The sequence below is a fragment of the Phyllobates terribilis genome, unplaced genomic scaffold, assembly GCF_046119375.1.
Source record: "Phyllobates terribilis strain yellow unplaced genomic scaffold, ASM4611937v1 Scaffold_1__5_contigs__length_1240528914, whole genome shotgun sequence".
Taxonomy (NCBI): Eukaryota; Metazoa; Chordata; class Amphibia; order Anura; family Dendrobatidae; genus Phyllobates; species Phyllobates terribilis.
The window spans coordinates 974342244-974358861 of NW_027362761.1; the positions used below are offsets into that span (position 1 = coordinate 974342244).

General features: G+C 40.8%; 1 protein-coding gene across 4 annotated transcripts in view; it reads right to left on the bottom strand.

The window, feature by feature from the left end:
• STOX2 (storkhead box 2) overlaps nt 1-16618 on the bottom strand; it is a 288464-nt gene that overhangs the window by 17009 nt on the left and 254837 nt on the right. For all 4 annotated transcript variants that reach the window (XM_073642787.1, XM_073642793.1, XM_073642804.1 and 1 more), the window contains exon 3: nt 6237-8499. In XM_073642787.1, the coding sequence (XP_073498888.1) occupies nt 6237-8499 (2263 nt within the window). The remainder of the gene's footprint in view (nt 1-6236; nt 8500-16618) is intronic.

The window sequence follows — 16618 nt, forward strand, 5'->3', positions numbered from 1 at the left end:
GCGTCCCAGGGACCAGAATGCCATAATGCAGAAAGAAAGCTCAGGCTGAGACGGAAATGACTGTAACAACATACTGTGCTGTGAATAAGATGGGGTTTGGACTGTTCAGTAAAGTTCATTTGTTGGAAAAGAAAGCAGTGTCTCCTGTGCAATGTGTGGCTGATTCTGGAACCATAATGGAGGAGTCAGAGAGGGCTACCAGCCAAACCCCGAGTGTTATCACGTACACACAAACCCCCAGGGAGACGGGACATGATCTACTTGTAGGGTGCCAGGGTGTGGGAGAACAGCAGCCCCTGACCCATGGCTTCCACCCTGAGCACCTTACACTACAATGGCCTCATTATCCCTGTTTTTAAGCAGAATTGTTGGGAAGTATGAAGCCACTATATTATGGCAGTGAACTGATTAACTGATTTTTATTTTAGAAATATGGGTCTGGATAACTTAAAGGGATTGTTCTCTCCTATGTACTATCATAAGATTATGAAAATCTGTGCATCTTAATATTTTTGTGGCAGAAATAGCAATGTATCTATGATAGCATTGAACCTGAAGCCCCTATTTTACTTTTGTGGCACATCTGGCAGAACTTTTTGATACTTAGGAAAGAGGTGGAAAATAAATTCTAGCTCTGTCCTTGCATTGCTTTTAGCCTATACCCTTTTGAATGGAACCTAGCAATAGATACAGGCTGCCATGGGCACCCTAAATCAGACAGCGGCTGCGTTATTAAGAGCCATGTAGGTTTTACTCTGAAACCCTGCAGCGTTTTAGAGAAAAGGTACTTTGAAAATCTAGCCCGTGACTATGAATCTCGGATGACTAATTCAAGGCAGGTCCCTGGAGGATTCTCCTTGCCTCGCTCTCAGAGTGACAGGTCTCTCCTCCTACATATGTATACAATAATGCTCTCACCAAATCTGAATGCACCATTGACCCATTTTATTTGAAAATTTCTAAAAAAATAAGGGGCTGAATCATTAAAACTGGTGTTGTACACGCCAATCTTAAATAAAGGGCACGGTGTAGTAGGATGTCATCAGGGAATCTGTCACCAGGATTTTGCAATCTAATCTTATCTGAAAGCACCGTGATGTAAGACAGCCTCATTACACTGATGTGTCACTTACTGAGCTGTGTTTTGCTGTTTCAATACAATCAGTGTTTTATCAGCAGGAGATTATCACTACAGGACAACTGGCCTTGTGCCTCACAGTCCAACCACGCCACCAGCACTGATTAGCAGCTCTCTGTCACTATATAATGTACATCGAAAGCTGTAATGTGGGCAGGGATATACACAGCTCAACAACTCCGCTCTGCAGCAGAGAAAACTGTGACTATCATAACTGCTGCACCTAGTAAACTAGGTAATACATCTTTGTAATCAGGGTCTCTGTCCCTACATCATGCTGCTGTCAGATTACATAGCAAAAGCTGCTGACAGATTCCCTTTAATGAATTTGGCACATCTCAGTGGTGTGAAACTTTGTTTAGGGACTGGAATAACATTTCTGGCATTAGTAATAGCAAAACTTTCGATGAATTTTGGCAGCCGTGGGCCAGGAACTGACTTCGGACTAGTTATCCTAGTCTCATGGTAACCAGCAGCTATTACAAAGTATGTTTTTTCTGAAACATCGCAGTATTGCAGAGTGAAATATTTGAAATATTGGAGACAGGTTCTGATTCATGTTGCCTGTGATTTGCGCAGTATGAATCAGTTGACAGGTTGCCTTTAAAATGTCATAGTTCCTTATTAGCATGCTTTTTTTGGCTTGTTCAAGAGAATATTAATTCTGCGTGTGCAGTGGGGAGAAATGAGTCTCGACTAAACAACAATGTAAGTAGAGTACCGGCAGACCTTCAGTAATGGTCTACTAGACCCCTACTAGGATAGTAATGGGATCCTGGATCTATAACCATCTTTATTTTTTGATTATTGTAGTGAATTCACTACAAAAACTAGTATTTGTTATGGTAAATATTTATACTTTGTTTTATTATTCAGACAATTTATATATCTTTGATAATGTTGTATTTTAGTATTAGCTTTATAAGTGTTATTCATAAAGTAATAACACAGGGCATTGTATGTGATATAGAGATGTCTTTGTATAAAGTTTTGCGTTGCTTCTGAAAGTATAGTAAACTAGATAAAGCCAGTTTCTAAGGAATCCAGCAGAATCTATAATTTATGACTTTGTTATTCCCAACTTAAATATCTTCCTTTTTAGGTAAGGTAATGTATTAAGCCATTCCCACTTTCCTTATCTTTGTAGTTGTAATAAAAACATGTGACTGTGCATCTGAGAGCAGACAAGCCTTGTACACAGACAAGACTGGATGCGTGCTCTTGTCTCCGATCGATCGACTCCCTGATTTGATCAAAACTGGCAAACGTGTGAAACCTTTTAAGTTTCCTCTAAAACTTTCCATACAGTTTTCCATGTCATATTGAAAATATTTATCTAGTTTTTATATAAAATTTTGAGCCTATATAAATAGCTGTTACGAAAAAAAAAGAGACAGCAGCACAAGAGTGAAGCACAGTAAAACTTGTCTATGTAACCCAAGTCCTACACATACCACAAATAATAATATAGCCTCAATTTCAGAAATGTCTATCAAATGACAAATGTAATCTTTACCATTTTAAGCTAATTAAAATAAAAAAAATGTTGAAAAATGAATTGTTCAAATTGAACCAATAGGTCAATGTCACACAATGGGGCAGTCTTCTCTGCACAACACAGAGGTGGTGGCGGCACAATTTTTAACTAATGCACTCCACTCATCTGAAATGAGTCGCTGCTCTGCAGCCAATGGCTGCAGCAATATATTATATCTCTACTTTATGGCCAATAGCTACAGAGCGCGAACTAATGTCAGCATGCCGTATGACAACTGCTGCTAGCAACACAGTGAAATGCAGAAGTTGTTATATTTGTGACAGAAACAGACATATATCAGCTTCAAAGCAGGTTTTTTTTTAGATATGGCACACAAGTAAAGGCCGTAACATGTTAAAAATGTTTTTAAATTACTTTAAAAGGCCCTAATAAAGTCACTTTTTTAAATAACAAGTGCTTTGTAATTTTGTCCATTGAAAAAAATGTCTGTAAAGTTTGAAGGACCTGTCACTGGGTACAAGGTGTCCAGTTTTCCAGCTTTTGCTCTTATTTTATTAATTCTGTTCCCTTGAGTATTCTTTTTTTTTTTTTCTTTATCCACTATACAGTTTCAAAGATATGGGCCTTTTTACTTTGTGCAAGTTGTTACCCAGGGGGTGTGACTCACAGGATCCTCTTGGGTGTGTCTTTAGCCTGTAATGCATTATTACCTTGTGAGCAACACCACTTTTGTGAAGACCATAAAAATTTGCACTCAGTAAAAAGACCCATATCTCTGAAACCATATGGCGGATTAAAATAAAAACAAAGAAACCGTAACACTCAGGGGAGCAGGATAAAAAATATAAGAGCAAAAAAGTGACACTTTTTACCCGATGATAGGTCCTCTTTAACTCCTGGAAAATGTCAGGAAGTACTTCCACAGCAAGGATGCCATCTTCTTTGTGGTCGAGTCTGTGCAGTATGTGCTCCCATTTTCTTCCACAGCAGCACTCTCCCACATTTTCTGCATTGCTCTAATACTAAAAAGATCTCTACGAAGCTCCACTGAAGTTCATGGAACCCATAGAAGTTTATGAGAAGCTCAGCGTGAAAAGTAATAAACAGAAACTCTTTATGCAGTAGGGTTCATAGACTTTTATCAGTTCCAATGACTTTGATACAACTCAAAGAAAACTATGAAGGCTTCTCCGCAAAGAAAAGAGGTTCACATATTTAGGCCTCATTTAGACGCCCTTGGTGCATGTACGTGTCCTACCTGTGTTGTTCACATTATAATTTTCCATTACAGTCTATGGGCTGTTGACATGTCTGTTTTTTCCAGCAGCATGGAGGAAAAGTGTCAATACAAATCGATGGGTCTATGAAAAACATATACAGCACGTGGATGGCATCAGTATACAATATGTACACACGTGGTGAAAATTGTTGGTACCCCTCGTTTAATGAAAGAAAAACCCACAATGGCCACAAAAATAACTTGAATCTGACAAAAGTAATAATAAATAAAAAATCTTTGAAAATGAACAAATGAAAGTCAGCCATTGCTTTTCAGCCCCACTTCCACAGAATTTAAAAAAAAATTAAACTCATGAACTAGACATTTTCAACAATGGTGTTCTCCTTGGTCGTCTCCCATGAAGTCCACTTTGGAGCAAACAACGACGGATGGTGCGATCTGACACTGATGTTCCTTGAGCTTGAAGTTCACCTTTAATCTCTTTAGAAGTTATCCTGAGTTCTTTTGTTACCATTCGTATTATCCGTCTCTTTGATTTGTCATCAATTTTCCTCCTGCAGCCACGTCCAGGGAGGTTGACTACAGTCCCATGGATCTTAAATTTGTGAATAATATGTGCAACTGTAGTCACAGGAACATCAAGCTGCTTGGAGATGGTCTTATAACCTTTACCTTTAACATGCTTGTCTATAATTTACTTTCTAATCTCCTGAGACATCTCTTCCCTTTGCTTCCTCTGGTCCATGTTGAGTGTGGTACACACCATGTCACAGTGAGTATCTGTAGCCTATATGCAGGCCCACTGACTGATTACAAGACTGTAGATACCTGTGATGCTAATTAGTGGACACAACTTGATTTAACATGTCCCTTTTGTCACATTATTTTCAGGGGTAAAATCATTTCTGTCCAGGCCTATTTCATGAGTTTAATTTGTTCATTTTCAAAGATTTTTTATTTATTATTACTTTTGTCAGATTCAAGTTATTTCTGTGACCATTGTGGGTTTTTCTTTCATTAAACGAGGGGTACCAACAATTTTGACCACATGTGTATGCGCAGCACGGTGGCTCAGTGGTTAGCACTGCAGTTTTGCAGCACTGGGGTCCTGGGTTCAAATCCACAGGTTCAAATCCCATCTGCAAGGAGTTTGTATGTTCTCTCAGTGTTTGCGTGGGTTTCCTCTGGGTTCTAAGGTTTCCTCCCACACTCCAAAGACATGCAGATAGGGAATCTACATTGTGAACCCCAATGGGGACAGTGCCCATAATGTCTGTAAAGCACTATGGAATATGATAGTGCTATATAAGCATGATAATGTATGATCTCTGTGATTAACACTGCAAAGGAGATGAGAATCAATGTAATTTATATATCCATATGTGAATAATACTGATCAAACACTGATGGCACCAGTTCAATTCTGTTTAGCGTATGTGAAAAACACTGATGTCTGAATGAGGCCTTTACTGACTGGACCAGGAGGACAGTATCTTGATTGTAATACACTTCCTGAATTTCTTCCCCAGGGACTAAAGATATTTTTTTACCTCTCAAACTGTGCAATATTTTTAATTTAAGTAAATTACAAAGTAGTTTTATTTAAAAAAAAAAAAAAACTTTTCAAGGCTTTTGTAGCTAATGGGAAAACTCCTAAAATGCATCCACTGTGGCTGTTTGAGCAATTATTCCAGCATTTCTGCCTATTATGGATTTCAATAATTTTATAAATGACTTCATCCAGACATAGATGAATTTGCACAAATAAGTATTTAACAGAGGGGCTGATGAATTAAATAGATATGATTTCATTTTAATTATATGTAGTCACCCTTCAATTCCATGTACTTTTATTGCAAATCATATATAAGTAAACTTTATATTGTTCTTGAACATTAAGTGATTGAGACTAATAACTGCATAATTCCTAGAATAGGAAGACAGAACTGTTTTGAAAAAAATAAAAATATAGAAAGGCAAACAAAAAAATATGTTTTTGTCACTATGAACAAGGTACAATAAAATAATTTTATGATTGTCTTAGATTTGGCATAAAAAAAGGTCCATTAATATAAGGTCCGACTTACAGTGGAGATTAACGAATATCTGGTTACTTCTGTTCTACCTATGAGGTGCCATAATTAAAACTAACATTTGCCCACAAAGACCCAAAAATATACATGAAATATTCAGTGGCACAAATCAGAATTCTAATGAAATATCCAAACGTCACAAGTAACACATGCGGTTTGAGCTCACACTGGCTACTGCCTACAATGATCGCCAGTCCATGCACTCATCCCATACACTTTCCAGATAACTAGAACATGTCAAACACTTCAGATGCTAAATCTTCTTACCGTGGGGAGTTAAATCCACTATCTACAGTAATGCTGCTACTGTCCATGCTGTCCAAGCGAGCCGAGTGTGTGGCTCTCTGGCTGCCACTGCTGTCTGTTTCCTTTGGATTCAGAAGTGTGAGGTTTTTCTCAAACTTCCTTTGTAAATCCCGTTCCTTCTCCCGTTGTAGCAGCCACTGCATTGTCCCCACATCATCTCGGTTTTTTTCCTCCTCTGTTGGTTTCGGCGTCCCTTCCTCTGACTCGTCATCTTCAGACACATTGTAGTAATCAAAAGAGGCTTCTTGATTTCCTGCTGGCTCTTGAGGCCTGGGTGAGACAGCAAGGTTTGGGGTGACTGAGGTGGTAATAGGTTGCTCAAAGTTCTCAATGCTTGCTGGCAGTGTTTCAGGAGAAGTCTTTTGGTGTGATTTCAGTAAACTCACACCAGATTTATGAAAATTGTTCACAGATAGGCTATTGTGCAAAGGTTTGAATAAAGTATCCTTACTGAAAATTTCTTTCCTTTTGTCAAGGCTGCTCGATTCCGCATTATGATGTGGTACTAACCTCCCATTTGCAATCAGCTCAGGGCTTTGACTAGTTGCAGCGACTGATAGACCACTAACAGTACCTTTTGGTGAGTCATCTTTGTATTCCCCTTGTTCTCTGGCTATATGTTGTGGTGGCTTCTCAGCAGGAGAAAGTCTTTTTAAGCTTTCGGTGAGACTTGGCATGTCAATGTCCTCCTTATTTTTTCCTAAAGGGGATGGAGCAGTGAGAATTGTTTCACTAGATGTATTACACTGAAAATAGTCATCCGCTGTTTTTTTGGGACAAGAATTAAGTTCACTGTACGACGATAAACTCTCTGGAAGCTTGCCTTGTTCCAACAGGCTACATGATTTAGGGGTATCAGCACCACCACTAGCTAGTTCAGGAGTACATGGATCTTTGTAAGATAGAGTCCTTTGATGACTCAAACTACTATGTGATGGCCTTAAAGTACCATCATCTATATAAAACTGGCTTGGTGTTTTCTCATCAAGACTGCAGCCTTCACCTAGGTCATCAGGTGTACCTAAAGACGCACCACTTAAAGGTCCCTTTGAGTTGTCCATTGACCTAGATCTTTCCTTGGCTTTACTTGACCTTTCATTCCTTGACCTCCTATCTTGTGTATGGCTGTGGCTACGATGGACCTTTGAATGGGAACTCCCCCTTGAGGGTTCAGGAAAAGGCATTTCAGTCCTTCTTTTGGCCAGTTCACCAGACACATCCCATTCTGGTGTAACGGGAAAATGAGATTCTATCATATTTGGATTACTGAGTACTACAAAATTCTCTCCACCTTTGCGCTCCATAATGAAACAGCCTTCCCTCGGTGATCGATTCCGTGGATGATAAAATTCATACTCTCTCTCTCCAGGCAAGTCTAAGTGGGATCCTTCAGAAGGGTCACCTTTGGAAGCCCTATTCTTGCTATGTGACCGAGATTTTCCATGAGTTTTTCTATGTGTCCTGCTCCGTCTGCTCCTTCCACTATGATGAGCTGATGAACCAGCTTTGCTTCTCTGAGATTTTTCTTCTTCAAGTTTTTTCATTAGTGCAGTGTGCCTCACAACATTTTCCACTGTTAAATCTGGGTTTATTCGTCTTATGATTTCCATCTCTACTTCCCGGGGTATAGTATTTGGTGTGTCCTCATCTCTGAGAGGCCATTCCTCAGGAGGAAATTGAGCTGAAAAATTAGCCAGCTGTTTTGCTTTGTCCTTTTTAAAACTCAGCCTGAACAATTTTAGACCAAATTTTTTAGATGGCTTTTCCCCATCTTTAGGTTTGGAGAGGGTTTCTGTTTTATATGAATAATTAATGGTACTTTTGCTTTTCTCTGTAGGGGGAATCTGGCACAATGAGGGGGGACAATATGAGTCTTTGCAGTCTTTAGCAGATTTCCTTTGTAAGGTAGATGCATGGATGCTATGCATATCTTCTCTGCAGCAATGACAAGAGTCGCAGTGGTTTTTGGAGAGAGTTCTGTCCCTGACACATCCTGAAGGGGATGGCGTAATAGTTCCTGGTTGTGGAGAGGTACACTGAGACCGGTCAGGTATCCTCTCATCCAAGTGGTACCATTTACTGTTAGTTCTTATAAGGGATGGGGTAATGAAATAAGTCTGTGGTGTCACTATAAAGTATCCATCAGGAGTAGGATAGATTTTCCTCTCTCGGACAAGCATATTGAGTGTATGTCGCAGGATCTCAGGGCTCGGGGTTGGTACACCTAAATGGGAGCATCAAAAATAAAAATATATTAGATATGCAATACACAACATTTCTAATATTTTTCTTTATTTTTACAAAATATTTGCATTTTTCTAATATTATACATAAAAAATACAATGAATATGTAGTTAACTACACAAGCGATTAGAAAAAAACCTGTTTGGAGATCGAATAACCACATCTTGATTTTGCTATCAGAATGTCTAAATTGGATACTACTCATGTTGCTTTTGGTGTACGGTAGTAACAATATAATACTACAATACTATGCTTTCACCACCTTTCTACCAGGATGCAGTTCCAGGTGATTCTGGATAAATACCATCAGTGCCATCAATACTACACTGATTGCAAAATAATGGAATAAAACTAAATTACGGTATCTCACAATACAAATGAACACTTACATTTTATACAGTGTATGTACATCCTAGTAATAGATAATGCCCAATTATAGTTTTTGCCTCAGGGTCCAGAGACGTTAATGTTGCAGCAGATAAATATTATTCTTTATTTAATAAAAAATATACACATTTTTCCAATATACGTTCGAGATCAATTCCATAGCGCTTTGCAGACATTATGATCACTGTCCCCATTGGGGCTCACAATCTAGCTTCCTTATCAGTATGTTTTTGTAGTGTGGGAGGAAACCCATGCAAACTCCTTGCAGATGTTGTCCTTGTTGGGATTTGAACCCAGGACAACAGTGCTGCAAGGCAGCAGTGCTAACCACTGAGCCACCGTGCTGTTCTGCTTGCTGTCATGAAGTCATAAAGCCCACAAATGATAAACATACTTAAATTAATAAAAGAACCACACTACTATTATATATGGAGTAAAACTTATTTATTGGTCGGGTACCTTTGTCAAGTTTAATAAAATAATCAATATAGTAAATCCATGAATAATCAAATACATTAAATATTAAAACTGCTCCAGACATAAATAAATAATTTAATAAACAACTCATTAATAATTATCTCCATATGGATCCACCCAAGTATCTGGGTGACCCATCCACCAGGACTCTGCTTAAAAAGCAGAGGCCCCCCCCACAAAGCCACCCGACCAATGCTCAATCATAGTCTGAAAGTCTAAATTCAAAATGTTATAACCGACATCAGAAAGATGAACGGAATCTCTACTATACATCCCCACTACATATCCCTCCAACTCTCTGTGCCTATAGCAAAAACCGTTGAGGCTTGGCAAAAATTTGGAAAGATCTCTATTCACTTTACGCTTGATCTTTTCAAGAAAAAATACCCCATCCGATTTCCAACGAAGGCGGGATATTATCTCCGAAAAGGCAATCGTAGCAGCAGGAAAAAAACTGGTAATCCAAAGAAGATCCTGTTTGACTTGCCAGAGCAGATCAGAAGACCGAAACTTGCCAATATCATTACCCAATAAATGTAAAATTAAAAAATCAGGTATAGGATAACGCAAAGATAAATCTAATAATACTTTCTTCAACTGTGACCAACGCATACCACGAATACCATGCCAGAAGATTTGAAATTCGGATGAACTGAACGATAAATTTTCAGAATAATTTCTTTTACTCGCCCTTCTCTGCGCCCAATAAACATAAGAGTGCCCAATAATCCATATACATCTGGGCCCTACAAAATAAAAAGAATCAACATGTAAATAACAAGTCAGGGCGAACATACAACTGGTATCGATTTGACTTCCACCTCCCTAATTGCTTAATCAAATTCTCATCTAGGCCCGCTTGGGCAGCCATAGTTGCTGCCCCTATCCTAAACGAATGACCTGTAATATGTAAATTCCCCAGTTTCAGATCGCCCAAGCATTTCCTCAATATGAAAGAAAATAGGAATTTAGTTACTGGGCTACCATTTTTATGAATGAATAGAAGGGAAAAACCAAGGGGGCGAATTGACAGCCATCGTCTCATGTTAGACACAGGGCATAAGGGAGAATCGCTGATTGCCCTTACTATGATTTTAGTGCCCCTGCCCAACTGATCTGTCTTAGACCTCCTCAAGAAAAGGACCATACTGTGCTGTAGTACTGAAACGTCAGAAAACAGAAGCCCCGTAGGCCGAAGCCCATTATCTGACAATAACTCCCCCGTCCTCATTGCTGAAAAAAATAAAGTAATAAAAATGGCCCTAAAAAGAGTTGCTTCAAAAAGGTTGAAACAAACCTCAGAAACCACTGAACACAATTTGGACAAAAGTTCAATCGTAACTGGTCGTCTGGTATCTGCAGAAAAAGAATTACGCTTAAAACCCTTTAAAAATTGCTTTACTACAAATAATGACGACAAGGGAGCTGACCCATAAAGCTTCAAGAAAAATGATATCCCTGCTATACTTTTTGCGAAAGCTGAGTGAGACAACCCTTCATTCACTAACATGTCTAAAAATGACAAGGCTGAAGTAGCAAAACATGCATGAGGATCAAAGCCATTAACTTGACAAAATCCCCGCCATCGCTCCCACGCGCATGTATAACCAGCCCATGTGCGCGGAGCTAAGGAATGAATAATGTATTTAGGAACATGAATTAAACCAGATCCCACAGGGACGTGGGAAGCCTCGTTCTGTCCGCTTCTGCCTCTGGATACCGCGCAAGGAATTCTTCCACCCGCTGCTGAGACAGAAGATCCGCCATTACATTACTATATTCTGTAGAAACGCAGGCTTTAAGCCAAATGTTGTGCTGAAGTAATAATAACATCAAATGCCTCAAAATTTTAGAGATCAACCCGTTTCTAGAAGACATAGTGTTAAGTGAAAAACAAAGACCCGGAGATCTGGAGCGCAACAAAATTCTACAATTATCGAGACGAGAACTCCAAAGGGAAAAAATAGCAAAAACTGCAAAGACTTCAAAAAATGATATAGTAAAATCCTTACCGCAGAAAAAACCCGGCCAAAGCTCTGAAATCCATGCACCGCGGAAAAATCCCCCAAAACCGGAAAGACTAGCTGCACAAAACAATTGCAGTTTATCCGCTGATTGAAATTCTGACTGCCAGCAAGACACACCATTATACTCGTCCAAAAACCGGGCCCAAACCCATAAATCCTCCTTCAGATCAGGAGAAATAATAATCAAGGACGTCGGGGAGGTGTGGCCTTTGATAGCATCGTACAAACGCCTCAAAAAAATTCTCCCAACAGGTATTATGCGCAAAGCAAAATTTAATGCTCCTAATAAAGATTGAAAAACCCTCAAAGAAGCAGTGTCCCGTCGCAGAACAAGGTAGACTAGTGATTTCAGCTTAATCACTTTATCCAATGGCAGCCTACATACCATTTCATTGGAATCTAACTCTATCCCTAAAAATTCCAGTTTCGTACAAGGAAAAACCGTCTTATCTGCGGCAATGGGGACCCCAAAAATAGCCATAATGGACAAAAAACGTGTCAACAATTGAGAACAAATGTCAGAACCAGAGGGGCCTAAGAATAAAAAATCATCTAAATAATGTAACACATGTCCTTGTGGAAAAATAGATTGAAGACACCATTGCAAAAAGGAAGAAAACATTTCAAAATAAAAACAGGATAACGAAAAACCCATTGGGAGACATCGGTCAAAAAAATAAAATCCCTCAAAAACAAAACCCAATGAACAATAACCAGACGGATGAACAGGAAGCAGGCGAAAAGCCGCTTGAATATCCGTCTTAGCTAGCATGGCATTGCCGCCGACATTCCGTAATAAATCTACGGCCATGTCAAATGAGACATAATGGACAGATGCTTTAGTCTTATCCACCTGGTCGTTCAATGAATCGCCGGGAGGGAAAGATAAATGATGTATAAGGCGATAGGAACCCCGCTCTTTTTTTGGAACAACCCCTAATGGGGAGATCCTAAAATTCAAAAAAGGGGGATCAATGAATGGACCAGAACACCTACCGAGCTGAATTTCCTTAACAATTTTCTCTCTCACTACCTCAGGAAAATGCCTGGCTGAAGGTAAATTCTCAATTACCTTGCAACCAGACCCTTCAAAACTAGGTACAAAAAAACCCTCTGTGAAACCTTTAAACAGTAGCAGGGATTTCTCCCTGTCGTGATATTTGTTTAGAAACGGTAGCATTTCTGCCACCTTCACCGGTGTCTTTGCCATTAAGAAATGGCTCTTTTGCAATAGCCCTTTGAGGCGACTGAGTAAATTTCTTGAAGCATTTATTCATTGGGTGAGCCCCCCCGCAAATGGAACACTCATGCTTATAACGCCAATTGTGCAGCCATCTGCAGGAGGACTCATTAAACGCGAAACATAACCCTTTCCGAATCTGTTGAGAAACCGGGTTTTTAACAATATTAGGTTGCCTCTGTGGGACCATCATTTGTAGCCATAGGCCTACGTCTTTAACCCCCCATTTTAATGAAGGGTGAACAGACAATTTTTGCCTAAAGGCTTCATCATACAGCAGCCAAGCAGTACTGCCAAAATGGCGGTAAGCCTCCAATACAATATCTATATGTTGAAGGAGTCCACAGCAAAGAGACGCGGATTTCTCCCCCAACACGGCCGCATAAATTAAGAAGGCCTGTAGCCACGAATGAAAAGATTTAAAAATTTTCTTTTTTTCCTCATCCGATTTATCGGTCCGAAAAGCATCTTTACCGGGAAGCAGGGAAAAAACATCCAAATACTCCCCAGCCCAGATCCTTTCTTTCACCGACGCAGACAAGTGAAAACCCAAAGGGGAAACCTCGCAGGACAATGCTTCCTTGAAGCAGGCTGCAGGTACATGAGGCCTCTGAGAAACCTTAAGGGAGGACCCCATATCAAACTTAGAAAATCCCCTAAGGGCATCCTGCACAGCAATATTAATTATCTCTTTAAGAGAGGCTGAGCTAGAAATAAGATTATCAATTAAACTGTCATTATGCATTAGTATCTCACCATCCGAAGATCGTGCCGGAGATGTCTGCATCTGTCCTTGCGTTACTGATGTCTTCTCTATTCTCCCACCAGACCCCTGAGCGGTCTCAGTGAAAGGGGCCATCCCGGTACTAGCCACAACCGCTGGGCTCCAGGCCTGGGACACAGCTGCAGCCGCCTGACAGCTCTTTTGCTGCGGCTGCAAGCTGGCGCCCCGGCTCCATGGAGCGGTCGTGACCACTACCGCTGCACCGCTGTCTTCATCCGTCCTGCGCTCCGGGGACCCAGATGCCGGCTGGCTCACGGAACCACGCCCCCTCGTAGGACTACGCGAGAGCCTGCTGACAGGCTCCCCGCTTAGCGATGCCGCCGGCCTCTTCCTGCCTTGGCTCCGCCTGCCTCCTGATGGCGGCGGTGATGGGGACCAGCGTCGCAGCTTCCTGGGTCTCGCACTGCGATGGGGAACCGGCGCTCCGTCCTGTATCTCGCCATCTTCGGGCTCCTCAATCGCCCCCTCAACAGCCTCTTCCTGTGCCGCTGAATCTTCCTCCAGGCACCGCAGAAGCCAGTCCCGACCTCCCCCAGCGCTCGCCTTCTCCAACAGCCGGCTCAGGAGCTCCTCCATCCCGTCTTCAGGCTTCTTCAGCTCTTGAGGTAAAACTGACCCCTCCTGACAGGAGCCGTCGTCTTATATAGGCATATGCCCCCACTCTCCCCCCCTTACAGAACCAATCAGCTGTTCTCCATTTCCCGCTCAAAAACCAGTTAAGGCCAGATTTGTACCACTTCTGAAAGTTCCCAGTAATATTGTCAGTTACCTCATAACCTGACTTGACCATGTAATACATTAGGGGCTTATTCCCTCATGATGTCCCCATTTAAGGCAATGTGGCCATCTCATTTATGGACAGAGAGGTACAGGAGGAATTGCAAAGCAAATCATATTTCTACTGTCTTTCTTGTAATAGGCTGCAGGTTGAGTTTTCAATATGTAAATCTGACATGTAAAAGTTGCATTAAGGCCATGTTCACACGTTCAGTATTTGGTCAGTATTTTACCTCAGTATTTGTAAGCCAAAACCAGGAGTGGGTGGAAAATACAGAAGTGGTGATGTGTTTCTATTATACTTTTCCTCTGAGTGTTCCACTCCTTGTTTTGGCTTAAAAATACTGGCCAAATACTAATGTGTGAACATGGCCTTAACAGTCACATTGTGGGCATCTGAGCTTTGTCTTTTAATGACACTTATGTGTCCAAAACTGATTTTTATCTGCTGGAAATAATGAACGAAAGTTCCCTTTGATGACAACAAGCAGAGATCTTGAAAATCATGAGGCCATAATACATAAATAATAATGAAAAATTGTATAATGTCAATATATAATATCTGAACCTGGACAAGTCATTTAAGCTTTGCTCCTGAATGAGGAAGCAATAGTGATCCTATAACAACGTCATTACACCTATATCATGGGAATATGTACTTACCAAATACCATATGTATTTGGGTGCGTGAATGGGGTAATGGGGTCCCTGACACAAAGATCACAATGCTGCAAAGAGAGCATTCACCTGGACGCAGTAAGTCTTTTTGGTCTTAAGCTGAATTTCTTCCTTCAACTTTCTAAAAATACACATTGGTTGTTAGGAAACCCTGGTATTAGAGGTTCTAGTCTCTAAAATACGGCATTTACAGCAACAACACTGTTACTTAAGATTATGTAGTTCTTTAATAATTCAAAAGTAGAAGCTGTCTGGACACTGAATCATCAGACATGTACGCTTTCAGCATCTCAAGAGAGTCGGTTGCGCCCTGACACTGAGTTTGCAGACAGAAGATTATGTCTTGTTTGTTGCTCACAAGGAACGTTGACCCAAGGTGAACTTCGTTAATGGAAGAGGCATTTCCTTCCTGCTGCATAAGTCTCCGATTATGTCAGGAGCAGAAATCCAAACATGATATAACCAAGCTAAGGCTGATTAAAAAGATGAACCGTTTATATAAAAACATAAAACACCTACTACAATCACCTTCAGCGTTCATAATCCACGTAACACATGGTCATTGCCACCCTGTCAATCTCTTACTGCATGATTTAACAGGGGTGGGGGCTGACGTAACCGGGGTGCGGGCTGACGACGTAACCGGGGTGCGGACTGACGTAACCGGGGTGCGGGCTGACGTAACCGTGGTGCGGACTGACGTAACCGGGATGCGGGCTGACGTAACCGTGGTGCGGACTGACGTAACCGGGATGCGGGCTGACGTAACCGGGGTGCGGGCTAACGTAATCGGGGTGGGGGCTGATGGGACTGATAGAAAGGGAGGCTGAAAGTAGGTAGAAGCAGATCAATGATAAAAAAGTGGTTAGCACTGTTACTTTGCAGCACTGGGGTCCTGGGTTCAAATCACACTAAGAACAACACCTGCAAGGAGTTTGTATGTTCTCCCCATGTTTGCATGGGTTTTCTCCCACATGCCAAAGGCATTATGATAGGAAATTTAGATTGTGAGCCCCAATGGGGACAGTGATGATAATGTCTGTAAAGCGCTGTGAAATTTTAAGGTGCTATACAAGCAAAGCATAATAAATTTCCTGTTGCATTCCATAGTATAAATGAATATATGCAGTGGATTTTCTCAGCAGAGTGCAACATACACAATGCTGATACTGTTAATCATCTGATCACTTGTGCTATGTACAGCGATGCCACAGTATTGCTGCATATAGCAAAAATCACAGTCTCCTTCGAAGACCAGCCACAGACAGGATTTCAAAGGAGCTCCACAATGACAAACACGGGGGTATTCAGCATACCCCAGCTCTCATAGCCACCCATGATCACATAACGGGTGCATGGAAGGATGCACCCCCATGTCGGCGAGTGTTAAATTCCGCTATCAGCTCCGCTTCACCCGCGATTGTTAGAGGCAGGTCCTGGCTGTAACACACAGCCATCACCTGCCCAGGTATGTCTGTTCCATATACCGCTTCCGACTTGTTAAAGGGTTAAACAATTGAAAAAAATTGTAAAAGTATTAATGTTTTAATTTTTAAAAAAATATTTAAAGTTTTTTGTCATGATATAAAATATGAAGAATTCTTTAAAAAGTTTTAATGTTTTCAACTTTTAAAAACGATCGCATTATGACTGCAGTACATGTGGGTGGGATTTGCTCACATGTGTCTGATTCTCTCCTCCGGTCTGGGTGTTTGCAAAAGGATAAGGG